This window comes from Calidris pugnax, unplaced genomic scaffold, assembly GCF_001431845.1.
Source record: "Calidris pugnax isolate Ruff unplaced genomic scaffold, ASM143184v1 scaffold31, whole genome shotgun sequence".
NCBI lineage: Eukaryota > Metazoa > Chordata > Aves > Charadriiformes > Scolopacidae > Calidris > Calidris pugnax.
The window spans coordinates 5,145,224-5,160,538 of NW_015090786.1; the positions used below are offsets into that span (position 1 = coordinate 5,145,224).

The following is a 15,315-nucleotide window of genomic DNA, read 5'->3' on the forward strand; positions in this document are numbered from 1 at the left end:
GCGGCAGAGGGCTGTGCTGCCTTCACCTGGGAGAGAGACTTGATTGCTCAACCACAGAGTCCTCACACTTGATTCAGAGTCAAAAGCCAGCTCCAGATTTTTGTGCTTGGCTTCTATCTACAGGGAGTTGACTTAGACAAAGGCCTCAAATCTTCATTTTTAAGAGGTTTGAAATTGGACTGCTGCCTGGGCTCTCTGGCCGGATCCATTTGGTCACCGATGGCTAATACAACGCAGCTGCGTAAGCCTTGATGCCAGGGTGTCCCCGGGAGCTAATTGCCTGCTGGCCACGATGTCAGAGCGTGGATTAGAAGAGTCACCTGAGCTGAGGGGAGCAAAGTAGCATTGCTCTGCTGATTAGCCCTTCTGCAAGGTGCAACCATCCAGAGAGGGCACTTTTTTTTTTTATTATTCTCTAAATCAGGCTGTATCAAGAGGCCATTGGGCTGTGGAGTCTGCCAAACCTCAGCCAGGCTTGACCAGCTCTCTGTGCCAAACCTGCTTCCTAAAGATCCTGTTTTATTAAATTAACAGGTCAGCTCATGAAGCACCTTACATTCTAAAACTTTGTGTATCTGGTAATATGGTCAGCCACCCGCCTGCAAAGTGCACACTGGCAGAGCTCTCTTGGGCACCACTGCTGCTGAGGTTACAGATGTAGCTGCTGCTTAGTTTTGTACTCGCTGGTGGTTTTGTATTGAAATATTGCAGATCATGGACTCTTAAAAGGGAAAGGTGAGACGATTTCTCTTTACAGTAGAGACCACGAGAAACTGAGATCCTCGGAGCAGAAGAAAGACTGAAAATGCCAGTGGAAAGTATTCTGAGCTCAGTGCATTTATTATTTCACACTATCAAAAGGTGAAAGGAAGAAATCACTCAAGTGGGCATTGTGGGATCCCACTCGTGGCAGGGTGGAGAGCAACGCAGTGATAAATGTTAAAGGTCAGGGCATTGCAATCTAATCAGTACAGTGTGACCCCCAGACTTCTTATCGCAGGCACGTTTAATCTTCTATTCTTGCAAGAGGCCTTTGAAAGGGCAGGGGAAGGAGTGAACGGGAGAGGTTGTGATCTGTTGACTTGGCACATGTTCGCCGTAGGTAATTGCGGGGAGCATCTAACTGTGCTGAGCTGCTGCTTTGAAGGGTTTTAGAGAAGAGAGCCACTTTAAATGATTTTAATTATCAGGACTTCCACTTAAATGAAATTAAATCAGTTTCTCATTTTGCTGGCATTGAATGTCAACATAATAGTTAATGTCAGACCTTAAAGGAAAGCATCAAATTTGGGGAGGGCTGCTTTTCCCAGAATCACCCATTAAGCCAGGAGTACATGAAATGTTCAGTACTGATATCCCAGATCCTATGTCTTGAAATTAAAATAAGTGAAAGAGTAAACACAACTGAAATGCTGGGCTTTGGTTATGCATTACTGTGTTTTACGCTGGGAGGAATATGTAAGGAAAGAGATCCTTTCCAGCAAGGGTTTGCTTGTTGTGTTACGAAATTAAATCATAATGACACCACTAATTGCTACTCTCAAAGGTATTAAAACAACACAGATGTTGATGGGAGGGGGGAGACTGTTTGTGTTGTTTTGGCTTCAGTCTTGCCCCAAGAACTGCCTTCTGATTATTTTTCCGTCTCAGTTTCTAGAGGAAAATAATGATACCGTGTAGCAAAGTCTCTTTTTTGTTGCTGAAGACCTTCCTCTACGTCCTAGAACTTACTTGTATTGAGAGATTTCTCTCCAGCAGCAGCATTTGTTTTGTAAATTCTACCATGCACAAACGAGAGAGAAACATGTGCAGGGAATGATTTTTAAACTACAGATACGTGAAATTGGGCTGGAATATAAGGTGAGGAAACCAGACACAAGAAACATCAGGAGAACCAGGACAGTTTAGCCCCGTTTGACAAAGGGAAAGTGTTAAAGGCTTTGGCATGGTTTGTTGTGTACAAGGGATTTATCCCTGCAGCCCCTGGAAAGCTCGCAGGGACTGGGGGCGCATTTCGTCTGCCTCGGCAACACCATCTTTTTTACTGGTGGAGATTCATCCCCAGTTTGTTAAGGAATTACTGCTGGGTTTGATGACTAATCTTCAGCTGTGTCTGTCTTTCTGCTGTTCAGTGCCTGAAGAACAGCTGCACAACATCGACGAGTACGATCTCAACGTCGTCCGCCTCTGCTTCCAAGCTTTCCTCCCCGACGAACACGGCAACTACACAATAGCTCTTCCTCCTTTGATTTCCAACCCCATCTATGACAACAGTAAGTACCAACTCAGTCAAATGTGCGTGGTTTTTTTTTTTTTTCCTTTTGTTTTTCTTTTTTGCTTGGGATGAAAAGTGCCAGGCCAGTTTCTGAGGTCTGTGCCAGTCCTCGGGGCCACTTCTGTGGCCTGGGGCTGTGTGATGCGTGGCTAACACATGGCACGTCAGTGAGCAGGGACTGAGAAGCTGATCCCAGGTGAAGTGTTGGCCCAGCAGAGTAAGAACTGTGTGGTACAGCCACGGACTCACACAGGGGGGCTTTTCAGCCCTTTGTCATGTGTCTCAGCAACGACTGCAAGGACAGGCCTGCTCCTGACATCCCAAGCAGTTAAAATAAATAGTAGCAGGGTGGATGGCTGCCCCAAAACTGCTGTTTTCCATGGATGTCCTCTAAAGCCTGTTTGTGCCTGCGAGGAGTTTTGTCTTTGCCTTGTGAGGGCTCTGGAACAGGACTCGAGACAGAGATTTATCCCAGAAGGAAACTGTCTTAAGGCTTTTTTCTATCCCTTTTGTATCCTGGTCAGTTGCTATTTTTGGTGTATACGTAGATAAGGAGGGAATGTTTGATCACACTCCGGGAGTACATGAAACGCTCCTTCTTGACACCATTTTCCGTATTGCACAAAACTGGACTTCCCTATGGCTTTGGCTGGTCACTTCAGTTGAGGATTTTAGCCCTCCGTGTGTGCTGGAGAAGCAGCTTTTAGTAATTGGGAACTTTTTGGCAGCGGGTTTTTTTCTGTAGTAAAAGTATTTCTATGCTAAACATTAAGGCCGTTACTTTAGCAGAAACTACTGGATAAATGTTTCTAGAAACCACCTCCTTCATGGGAATGACTATGAATGAACTGAACAAAGTGGCAGCAATTTTAAGCCAGATTTTGCTACCTTATGCCACTTTGCACTGGCTGTGTTTGCAATGCCTGAGTATATTTAGAGTTGATGCGAAGTAACTGCTGCTGAGCAGGCCAGAAATACAACTGCTTGGTGGAGGAGCCTCACACATGAGGGCACCAACCTGTGGAAAAACAGAGTCTTGCCTGAGGATCCCTGAAAACTCACCATCCCAGGGACAAAGTGATTTTTTTTTTTTTTTTTTAACCTGAAACTAGTAGAAACTAGTAGATATCAATTCAAGGCCAGGCTGGATGGGGCTTTGAGCAACCTGGTCTGGTGGGAGGTGTCCCTGCCCAGGGCAGGGGGGTTGGAACTCAATGATCTTTAAGGTCCCTTCCAACTTTAACCATTCTATGATTAAAACGAGGTATACATTTTATGTAGTTGATATTAGAATTGTACTGATGTGGGCACAACCACTGTGAAAATACTGAATATGAACTCAGGTGGTTTTGGTATTTTTAGAGTCTTTTCTAGAATTATCTAGAAGTTGGAACTGTGTGCATTGTGTCACCGAGAACCCTTGTAGCCCTAAAGTAATTAGGGTTGAGATAAAATTGATGTACAAGATTTGCAGCTATGCCTCAGATGCCATTTAGAAATGTGCCAAATCATGATTACTCGTCTACGTTGATTGACGTCAGTCCTTGCTAAGCTGTTGAAGTGACAGAGAGCTGCGTGGTGGGGGAAGCTGGGCTGCGGGGTGTGGGTGTATGTGGGTAGCTTCTGATACACCATAGGTATCTAAAACCCTCCACGTAACGTAGCAGCGGTGTAAATAAAACAGTGCGTAAGTGCGACCACAAATCATACAAATTATGCTGCTCGTCTGGAACTGCAGTTTCAGATCTGAATTTCTTTTTAAAATGTTAGCCCTTTTCAACCTGCTCTGTCATCCTGAACTGGGTAAGGTCAGGTTACAACTTTAGATAAAAGATAAAACTGGAGGGTGCAATGGGCTTGGAAATCCTCAGCTGTTAAGTTTTCAAGCTTTTGCAGATCTGTCCAGATCAGGAGCAAAAAGGTTTTTGGAGGTTTTCTGAAGATCCATTTGCACATTTTAAATCTGGTATTTTCTTCACATTCTAATACTTTGTAGTCTTCACCTGCTTGGGATAGTAGAGATACATAAGAATAACATGCACATAGTACAGAGGCAATCACATGAGCAGAGACTGCAAGTGTATGAAATTCAGGCAGCTTTTTTTTCAGTTGCTTATAATGTTAACTGGTTTAGAACGGAAATTTCCCCAGTTGTGTGTCTCACCACCCTGAAAACTCTTGGGAAGAGTCAGATAAAGCAGCTTACTGCTTCTGAGAAATGAGCGTAGGGAGAACAGGGTGTTCTGCCCTTGTTGAAAGTGATGTGATTTTTGGTGAGGAGCTTATTTGTTTAGGGATTTGTTACCAGGGTGGCGCTTCTGGGGAGCGAGGAAGGGGAATTGGGCTGGAGTGGAGGCGACAGGGAGGCGAGGGCGTGCGCGGGGGAGGAGATGGGGACCAGCATGGCGCGACAGAGAGAGAGCATCTCCCTCCCAGGCTGCTGCCCCACTCAGTGGTCCTGCCTGGCACTGGGGCAGAGAGTGCTGCATCCCTGTCTCTTGGCACTTGTGTTGCTTTTCTTTATCCTCCCTTCTAAACTCCCCTTAAAATTAAAGACAAAACAACCAATTCCAGCCATGGAGACCTTCCCCAAAACCTGTTAAAAGGACCTCGAATGCCGTTCAAGCATACAGAAGTGAAACAAAGGTAAAATTAGGTTTCTCCTTGCAATTCTTAATTTACCCTTCCTGTGAAAAACGCACGATGACACTGTCAGTCATATGATCCTGTGCTGTTTCTGGGTTTGTTTTGTTTCCCCTCCCTTCAGCGTTTCTGATTCATTCAGCACATGAAGTGGCATGTGTCATGTAGTGAGTGAGGCTGCAGCACCCACTTCTCCTAATAATAATGATAGCAATAACTGCAGATAGCAACTACCTAACCGGGGCCTGGCATGAGGTTACCAGGAGCTCTTTTACGCGTAATCTGTTGTGCTGTACGGTATCGTGAAAGACTGGGCAGGAATTGACTCAAACTGAGAGGCTAAAGTAGATTATTATTTTTTTCTTGACAGTAACACATGAGCTTTAGTTTTGTATTTCATCTCTGTGCCTGGACCAGGGAGCTCGTGGTGGTGGAGCCTCATGTTGCTGTGGTGGTGGGAGGATCGGTCTCTGGGTCGCAAAGCGGCATGAGCCGGATCCTCCCAGGTGTTTTAAATACATTTGGAGTTGATGTCTTGAGGGAAGAAGATGAGAGACCACCCCGGCACAGTGTAGTTTTGTTCTGTGGGGACCGGAGGGGTGGAAGAGGGTGCAGTAAACTGTGGATGTGGTCACAGTAACAGAAAAACAAGCATCAGTTACTTTGTTAAATGAAGACAGAGTCTTAAAATTGGTACTGGATAGTGTACTAAAAATATCAACGCAGCATATAGGCACAGGGGGTGAACCTGAAATTCTAGAGAGAGTTCTTCCTTTCTGGGATTTTTTTTTGTTTGTTCTTTGTTACTTGTGAATCACTGTATTGTGACATTAGTGCCCTTTTAAATAAACTGTAACAGAGCCCACAAAGCTCCAAGGGGCTGTTCTCTCTTGCAGTTGTCTCCTGTCCAGACTTACCCCGCAGGAAAGCTGCTGCTGCTACTGAATGGGGCCCGGCCCCATCGGGCAGTGCTTGTCTCCATCCTGCACGGGTCACCAGTAGCCACCAGGCAGTTTGGATGCAGTGTGAAAACTTGGGTGGTGGTTCATTTATCCGACATGCACCACTACCAGAGCTTGTGCACAGGGCAGCTGCAACTATCATGAGTGCTGTCCATGTACAGCCCCAGCTTGGAGCTGAATTTTGAGCATTTTTGGGGTGAAATCTGCTACCCTAAGTAAAGGCATGAAAGTTAAACTCTCAGACCTGTTCTCAAGCACCTGGAGGGGGTAACAGAGGAGAGGTTCAGTGGCCAAACATGTCTCAGAGGGGAATTTTCTTGACTTGCTAGCCCAGCTTTTTCCAGAGAAGTATGACTGTTCCAGGTAATCAGTCCCTCAAAGAACTGCTTTGAATGCTACAGCTTGAAGGGCAGCAGGGCCGAGGACAGTAACGTCATTCGAGGAAGTATTCTGAGACTGGTGTGGGATAGTTTGGGAGCGAGTGGCACAGCTGTGCTGGTATCTTGTGTTTGCAGACGGGCAGCCGAGAGCTGTAGGATCATGGAACACCAAGCCCTGCATTTCCTGTATGGAGCGACTCGAGTAGTGTGGATTTTGGGGTGTCACACCCCTCCCGCTGCTCCCTTCCCTTCACCTGCCTTACCTCCCAGCACCTCATCTTCAATAGTGACAAAGTTACAGTCATTCTTTAACATCAAATTTGCCTGATTGTTTCCAGGAGCTCCCAACACAGCAGAATTAAGAATTTGTCGTGTGAACAAGAATTGTGGAAGTGTAAAAGGAGGAGACGAAATATTCCTACTGTGTGACAAAGTTCAGAAAGGTAACCTTGACTAGCATTGGTTTTCTCCTCCCTTTATCCCCAAAGGCTGACAAAGGCTACCACTTTCTAGCTGGGGAACTTAAGCCCTTCACCACACTCCTGTCTAAGTGGTCTGGTTTGAGAGCTGGACAGAATGGCATTCAAGTTCAAGGGCTCTCAGTACCTCTGAAAGATGTTCAGTGCCTTCAAAGTTGAGCCGTTTACTTTGCCTCTGAATTCTGAGTCAGACTCCTTTCAGTGTTCCCCTTCCCCCCCCTTTTTTCTGCTGCAAGTTTCCAGTTTTCTTCTTCAAATTAACAAGCATCTTGTGTTTCTAATGGACTAGATGATATAGAAGTCAGATTTGTCTTGGACAACTGGGAGGCCAAAGGTTCCTTCTCACAAGCTGACGTTCACCGTCAAGTTGCAATTGTGTTCAGAACACCACCGTTTCTCAAAGACATCACCGAGCCCGTCACGGTGAAGATGCAGCTGCGAAGACCTTCAGACCAGGAAGTCAGTGAACCTATGGATTTCAGATACCTACCAGATGAAAAGGGTATGGTTCCAATTAGTTGAGTTTCTTAAAGGCCATTATCAGTGCAGAACTTGTGTTGATAGTAAACGGTAGTTTAAGTAGTAAAAATTGTACAACGCTGCTTCTACAATGTAGATTTTTGGTTTTTAAAAGTAGCAGTAGACAGTTTGCTCCCTCTTTCAATGATATGAAGAATCACTGTTAATAACATTGTCTTGGTTGGTGCTGTCACCTGTGAAACATTTTTCTTAAAATATATTTTACTACAATTAGGGCCCATCTAGTATATGTTTTAGAAACTTCCTTTATTGATTGTATCAGAGAGAATCTTAACACTTTTCCCTTCTACTCCTTCCTCTGTAGATCCATATGGCAACAAAGCAAAAAGGCAAAGATCGACGTTGGCTTGGCAAAAGCTCATACAGGACTGTGGTAAGGAAAATATTTGTCTTTTTCTCGTTTGAATGCACTTATGTTTAGATAGAGTTATTCTGTATAAAAGCAAACATTGAGTGTTTGCGCTTTCTTCCACCGCAGGATCAAACGTGCCAGAGAGGCCCAAAGCAGCTCCGTTCCCCGCTGTCACTCCTGAAGGGAAGCTGATTAAGAAAGGTAGGGTTTTGCACACACATCCCAGTCTGGCAGTGGTTTGCAACAAATAGTGTCTGATTGCTGTGGGGAAGGGCTGGAGCTTTTTCGGGGGGGCACTGGCATTCCCAAGGCAGCAATAGCACCATTCTCTTACTTTTTCTCCTCCTCTTCCTCCTTCAGAGTCTTTTCAAAGCCCCAGCTGTGCTGCAGCTTCCCCTTTGCACAGGAGAGGGCTACACCTTCTTCGTCCTTTAAGCATTGCTCGCTTTCAGCCTTAATTTAGATAACTACTGATTTTCTCTGTGTTCAGATACTCAGCCCTTCAAACGTGTGCTCAGTTCCTGGCCTTATATCCTCTTTGTTTGAAATCCCAATATTCTCTGGAGGGTTTCTTCCTGTAAGATACCGGTACTTTTGACTACACAAATTTAAACCATCAGTTCTTTACTTAAATGTAGCCGTCACCTTCCGTGTTCGCCACAGAGGGGTGAGGTGGCTGAGTGTCTAAGTGTCCTCTTGCTGCCTAGAAATCTGGGGTACACCCTGGAGAGCAGTTAAGCAAGAGTGAAAGTGCAAATGCACATATAGTCTTGCTAAGAGCACTGGGTTTGCTTTGCTTTTTACCACTTGTGATTTTTAAAAAATATGAAAAAAAAAAAAAGGGCATTAAAACGCAGTCGCATCTTTGCTTTCTGTAGAACCCAACATGTTTTCATCCACACTGATGATGCCGGGGCTCGGGTCCTTGGCCAACACGAGTCAGATCTACCCTGTCTGCAACCAGCTCGCCCACGCGCCCGCGCAGGTGGGGCCGGGGAAGCAGGACCCCCTCTCCTCCTGCTGGCAGCAGCTCTACAACCCCTCCTCCTCCTCGGCCGCCGGCCTCCTCAACGCGCACCCCCACAACAGCTTCGTGGCAGAGGGGGCTCAGCCCTCTGCGCAGGGGGGCGGCGCGCTCCCGGCTTTCCCCGACAACGCTCTGAACTGGCCCGACGGGAAGGATTTGGGCTTCTACCGGAACTACGGCAGCACAAACGGGATGGGAGCCGCGGCCGTGTCGACTGCGGACATGCAGAGCGCTCCCAGTAACAGCGCCGCGCACCAGACGCACCCCATCAGCGTCTCCACAGCCAGCATCGTCAGCATGGAGACCGACGACATGACCTGCACCAGCATAAACTTCGAGAAGTACAACCCGGTGTTGAACGCGGGCAGCCACAGGCAGCAGCTCCCCGCGGGGCCTCCCGCCTGCCCGCCCGTAGCAGCCCCGGGCAGCGCGCCTTTCAGCTCCCAGTCTAACTTAGCTGACCCCGCGGTTCACAGTTTTCTAGACCAAGAAGTTCTAAGCGAATCAAGACTATCGGCCAACCCCCTCCCAAACCATCAGAATAGCATCGCAGACAACCAGTACTATGACACCGACGGTGTCCACGCTGACGAGCTCTATCAGTCCTTCCAATTCGATAGCATATTACAGAGCTATAACCACTGAGGCAGGAGTGGCGGGCCGGCAGCGGGTACCTAGTGCTTTTCAGCTGGCTAGCTATGGGGAGAGGGGAACTCACCCTTCTGGAGCCCCTGCTTTCTCTTTCAGAATGCTACTATGCAAGTTTCATGACATAACTTAAGGTTCCCTATGACAGCCCAAAGACTGGTGCCCATAAAGAAGAGAGGTGGGAGTAGGGCTTGGGGTTCAGTACTTTAAAAGTACCTCGTATATGTATTTTTACGCTGTTGGAAAAGGGAACTTTCAACATTTAAATCTTCCTTACCTTTGGGGACTGTAAAAACTGGTATCTTCAGAAGGGTTAAAATTTCACATACTTCACAGGGTTAAAATTGTTTGGGAAATAACCATTTTGGCTATGGAAATTAAATTTCAATTTTGATAAGACAGAAACTAGGAAAAAAACCTGCCCGTGGGCACTCTAGTTCACTAGACTCACCAGACAACATTTAAGTTTTACTCAACTTAGAATCATAGAATGTGTTGGGTTGGAAGGGACCGTTAAAGGTCATCTAGTCCAACGCCCCTGCAAGGAGCAGGGACACCTTCAACTACATCAGGCTGCTCAGAGCCCCCTCCAACCTGACCTTGAATGTTTCCAGGGAACCACCTCTCTAGGCAACCTGTTCCAGTGTCTCACCACCCCCTGTCTAATCTACTGGAAAGGCTTAGGTTTCTTACCATCTTTCATATAAAATATTCTTCTCCTAAACCAAGGTATTGATTTTTCACATTTTCACCACACTCCATTTGCTTTGAAGGCAAATTTACTCTAAAATTTTTTTAATGACTATGTCATTGTTAGATATATTTTAAAAGACCGGAAGGTTTGAGTTTTTTTTAATAGACCATCTCTGTTGTAAATGAATCACTGCACAAAAGAATGAGCAGAAAGTAAGGACTTCTCTGCACTTCATCCAAAGTGCGCTATTTTAAATGACAAACCCCTGTTGCTTTAGGAATGGAGCACGCTGTTATTTCTCCGGAAGTTTTTTTTTTGTGTGTATGTGTGTGTAGCTGTGACGTGTGTGTTATTTTGAACTGCAGAACTATGTTGAGCCGAAGCATCTCCCGATTATTTCCTCAGGTATCCCGGCAGTTTCCTGCTATGCAAGTGACTGCTTAAAAGAGGGCTCAGATCCTGCCTCCCCCTTCCCAAAAAGCTTTGGGGCAAACCCAGAGGCGGTCTTAGGGCAGCCTCATATAGATACACTCAATTAACAACTTACGGCCATATCAGTCTGTACTAATTAAAAACACTCCTCTATACTCTGTATCAGAAACCAGAACTTCCCCCCCTTCCAGTTGATTCCCAGTTTTCATGCCTAGCCTGAGTCACGAGGTGTTCAGTGACAGCTTGCGTGGATGGACCTGGCTAGGTAAGACACTCTACTCTGCATTACAGGGCTTTGCTAGTTTATAATTATTATTATTTTTTTAAGAAGCAACACGGCAATAAATATATGACTATTTCTTAAGTTATCCAGCTGGTTTGTATGGCAGATAAGGCTTAAGAATGTAATTGTTACTGTTTGGCGACATGAAACTGCACCATGGAAAGAAGCAATAAAAAAGGCACACTCGGATATATAAAAAAAAACCAAAAAGCCACAACCCCAAATCAAAAAAGCCACTTGAGACCTATAGTTGTACCTAAGGCAGAAAGGAACTACAAAACCCCTTTGTGGTTTATCGGAAAGCAATGATTCCTTACCTGCAGTAATTCATTGCTTCCAAAGGACTAAGGTGCTGCTGCTGAAATGCATTACCCCCATCCCGTGGGTTTGGCAGAACGTGCTCCTTAGCCAAGGCGTAGGGCATAGACACTTGGGAAAACTGCTTCCCCTGGCGCCAGGCACACAACACGGTGAATTGACTTCTCCACCTTTTACAGCAGTTTTTCCTCACTTCTGCAGAGCTCCTCTGCAGTCTTAACAGAAAGACCAAAGAAATAACAAAGAAAGCTTGAAATGTGTTTATTCAGTTCTTTTTTTTTTTTTTTTGAAGTTCTCAATTTTAAGTATATTAAATGTAAACATTTTACTCACTTCATAGAAAGCTCTTTATAGGTACAATTTGTTTCTACTGTATAATTAAATATTTTCAAAGTTCTGTTTTCCTTTGTAAACGAGTCGGTTTGGTAATTAAAAAACTGGTTATACTAAGTACTCAGCTTCTGCAGCCTTCTCAGATTCGTGACATCCCTCACTGCTGGAAAGTCAGAGAAATGGGAGAAGGTGGGTTACGGGTTGCTTATCCTGGGGCTTATTTTGTGCTCACAGTTACCAGTGGTCACTACACAACCTACTGCAGTGTGTGCAGTAAGGATTTGTCTGCTCTCAGCAATTTTTTGTGGCAGAAAAATGGACTTTTTAGTCAAGAGGGGCAGAGGGGACAGACGCTTTCAAGCTTAGCTAGAAAGCGGGCATGCACCAAAAATGTAGGGGGACATTATAGGTGACCAGTTGTTCAGGGAAATACAGTGGCTTCCAGTGCAAAGAAAGATGGTGCTAAGGAACTGGACCACATTTTTTTAGTATTTTTCACATAATGTGCTAGAAAATACCTACCTCTTTCACACAGGCCTCATGAACGAGATTAAATTTTACTCTCACAAAGCATTCTGTTTGAGTACTCACAAGGAGGTGTTGTACTTCTAAAAGTAAGATGAAGGCCAAAGTACATTAATATTATTGGTGCAATATTCATTACAGATTATGATAGTTCAAAGCGTTGACCTTGTATTAGACACTGCAGACTTTAAAGTTCAAAAAAACGGATTCCATCTCTCATTTTAGTATTTTCTAAACAATAGTTTAGAAATAGTTATTTTCTGAACAATAACTGTCTAAAGCTGTAAAGATACCTGCATCATCAGCTTTTTTCCGCTCATTTGGATACTTCACCTTTATGATAAAAATAAGCGATTTGAGAATTTTCGGTGGATCTCTCTATGTTGCATGGAGAAGAGGTGAGACCTGGCCCATGTAGTGTCATCTTTCTAGCCTTGTTTAGCTGCACGTTGATTCCTGGCATGCTCACCACTGTCCCCACGTGAGCTGTGGCCGGGAATGCCTGGAGCGTCCTGGCACTGCGGCAGGAGCCCTTCCTGCTGCTGCCCTGTTAGCTCTGCCTGCCCCTGGGACAGCTTTTCTCTGTCATGGCCTCACTGCAGTCCTGTTTACATTTTTTTCTCTGCAGTTTATGGAATTTATAAATCATATTGTAGCTCACTTTGAGTTTCAAGACATTGCATAGATACGAGACTGAAATTCTCTCTTTTGTTTGTTTTCTGAATTGAGTTTAAGTTTTCCATCTTTCATGACACTTCCTTTTTGGGTACAGATTATTATCTGAGACAACTACTCCTGGAATCTATTGTTCATAACAGCTTTAAGATTAAAAACAAAAAAATATTGCTGTCTGAATCATGTTCCTATTATTTTTGTGTTAGAAAAACAGGAGCTTCTGAAACTACTGCCATACTTAAGTGTCGTGGTTTGGGCTGGATTGACTAATGAACATGACAGATGTTCCCTCCGCCCCCTTCAAAGAGAGGAGAGGAAAAGAGAAAGAGATTTATGAGTTTAGAAAAAACCTAAACTATTTTAATGAAAATATTACTAAGTTAATAAAATAATAATAATTAAAAAATTAAAAATGAAATAGATACTATATATGCAAAACGGTATCAAGCTCCCAGGGTGATGATTGTGTCACCAACAAGCACAAGGAAAGTCCCAGACAGGACTCGGTGACAGATGGGAGCTGGATTTGGATCTGGAGGAGTCTGGAATGCTCAGATCAGCATCAAAGGCAGACGAACAGAAAGAGCAGTCCTTGGACACCAGCCACTGAAGAAAGAGGGTTGGCCCTTTGATCCCTCAGCTTTTATGCTGAGCCCAGGGCAGCTGGGATGGAATACCCAGTTGGTCAGTTTGGGGTGGGACCCCTCTACGCTGCTCTGCTCCTGACCCTCTAACGGGGCACAAGGACATGAGCTGACCTGGGCTGTTACAACAATATGTATAAGGAGTCTCTCTGCACCCCATCCCTTGGCACAATCAGGTCTGAGAGCAAACAGTATCTGCACAATATGCCGTTACTGAACAGAAAATTGGTTCTGTTTTACCAGGATATTATGTTAGAGTGGACTAGGAAAACAAATTTTGAGACACAAGTTTTGACAGCCCATTACAGGCACAGTGTATAATATTTAGACTAATTTTTCAAGATCAGTTTTTAGGAGCTCCTTGAAAATGTAGTTATTAACGCCTTTTTGAGTCTTCAGCTGCAGCTGTTCTATTCTGGCACCACTCAATTGAAGGTAAGACATCTCGGTAATCCTCCCTGTCCCCAAACAGTGGTTTGTCTTGGCAAATATTACCTTCTTTATTTCTGTATTGTTAATTAATGAAGAGCCCTTAAGTTATTGAAAAGAAATTAAGGTTTGAAATTTAACTTTCTTCCATACTTCAGGTAAGCAGAAGCATCTTCCTAATGGATTAACATGATATAGGCATAAAAATGGCTTTTCCTAAAGATGTAGGTGGTGGGACCTGGCTAAGAAACATAAAAATAACCCTGCAGCCCAGCCCCTGCTTTGTGTGAAACATTTAAAGTAACACAACCAGAGAAAAAACCTTAGGTCTTCCCTATTCCAGGCAAGTTTCTAGACACTGTTCAGCTCTTCCAGGCACCCATCTGAAGTTGGACACTAGAAAAAAAATGTATTGTGCTACAAACAAAGCTTTTTATCTCAGACTTGTTCTCTCAATACCAGCTTTCTTCAGTATATCTTATATTTGCCTGTACTTTGGGGTTCTTAGTATTCCTATTTTTCTTTAGATTTCCATCGTGCATCACCGCCAGGAGTTCCAAGTCTTTTTATATATGGTGACTCAACTGGGGAAATCCTGCACTTGAAGAGGACTGTCACCAGGCCAGAGAGCTGTTGAGGCCTCAAGTACCTCAACTGTTGTTTCTAGGAAGCATCGCTGATGTTTTTACATGAGAAAAATCTGGGTTTAAGTCAAAGTTTTCCTCTGAAAACCATTGTTCCCTTTGAAAAGTACTGTGAGGGACAAATTTGCCCATCTTTAAAACTGACACTGAGCAAAAAGTAGCCAGCACAGTGCTGAGTCCTGCCTCGTTCCAGGCACTATCCCACGGGTTTCAGAGCCTCCCTGACTTTGGGGATTTCCTGCATGAACAGTGCTCAGAAAAAGTCAGGACTGGCTTTCAGTTAACTCACTGCTACCCAGACAAGAAAGCTGCAGCATCCAATATAAAAAGAGTATAAAAGCCTTCCTCAAGCCAGATTTTTTTAATTAAAACATTTTGAACTACCGCAGAATGCGTATTTGATGTACTTGCTCAGTACACCATTGGCACATTACATCATTTATGTTTATCTTGATTTTAAAAAGACTTGTTACCAATATAGTAGCTTACCAAAATCTTTTTTATGCACAGGAGAAATTAAAATAAGGCTAGAGACTGAATGAACACTACCTGTTCCAGAATGTTTAAAGTTGATTCAAAATAACAGTATCCTTTGGCAGATCAACATGATCCAAATGTTTAACAGAAATACTTTGCAACGAAGCTGTAATACTGGACAGTGTTCAGCAACCAGCTGCTGACAGAAGAGCTGCTTCTTCTTTGTCCCAACTTGAAAAGTTAATTATCCAAGGCTGGAGGCCAGTCAACGTCAACAGACTAGAAGAGAAGGGGGGAAAAAGGGCAAATCAGCAGACTTAATATTTTACATATATAAAGAGACTTGCTATCAGAACTCTGTGCTTGTCAGCTATTGACTAATAGTGGAATGAAACAGAGTAAATGACACTAAGATAAGAGACAGGGGACAAGACAAGCAGGAGACTGTGGCATGAAACAACCACCTCCTTTTAGTGGCTCCATGTCTGTTTGGAGAGAGCTCTCTGGGAGCTGAGCTTGCTTCATAAAGCAGAATCACAACTCCTTGTACTACTA

At 44.3% G+C, this 15,315-nt stretch overlaps 2 protein-coding genes across 5 annotated transcripts in view; one reads left to right on the forward strand and one right to left on the reverse strand.

Annotated features, from left to right (window-relative positions):
• The window catches only part of REL (v-rel avian reticuloendotheliosis viral oncogene homolog), a 41,942-nt gene extending 30,496 nt beyond the window's left edge, over positions 1-11,446 (forward strand). For both annotated transcript variants that reach the window (XM_014966372.1, XM_014966371.1), the window contains exons 5-10: positions 2,133-2,273; positions 6,599-6,703; positions 7,029-7,241; positions 7,584-7,652; positions 7,758-7,832; positions 8,510-11,446. In XM_014966372.1, the coding sequence (XP_014821858.1) occupies positions 2,133-2,273; positions 6,599-6,703; positions 7,029-7,241; positions 7,584-7,652; positions 7,758-7,832; positions 8,510-9,303 (1,397 nt within the window). In that variant the 3' untranslated portion in view covers positions 9,304-11,446. The remainder of the gene's footprint in view (positions 1-2,132; positions 2,274-6,598; positions 6,704-7,028; positions 7,242-7,583; positions 7,653-7,757; positions 7,833-8,509) is intronic.
• PUS10 (pseudouridylate synthase 10) overlaps positions 11,279-15,315 on the reverse strand; it is a 37,164-nt gene continuing 33,127 nt past the window's right edge. For all 3 annotated transcript variants that reach the window (XM_014966375.1, XM_014966373.1, XM_014966374.1), the window contains exon 18: positions 11,279-15,039. In XM_014966375.1, coding sequence (XP_014821861.1) covers positions 15,001-15,039 — 39 coding nt within the window. In that variant the 3' untranslated portion in view covers positions 11,279-15,000. The remainder of the gene's footprint in view (positions 15,040-15,315) is intronic.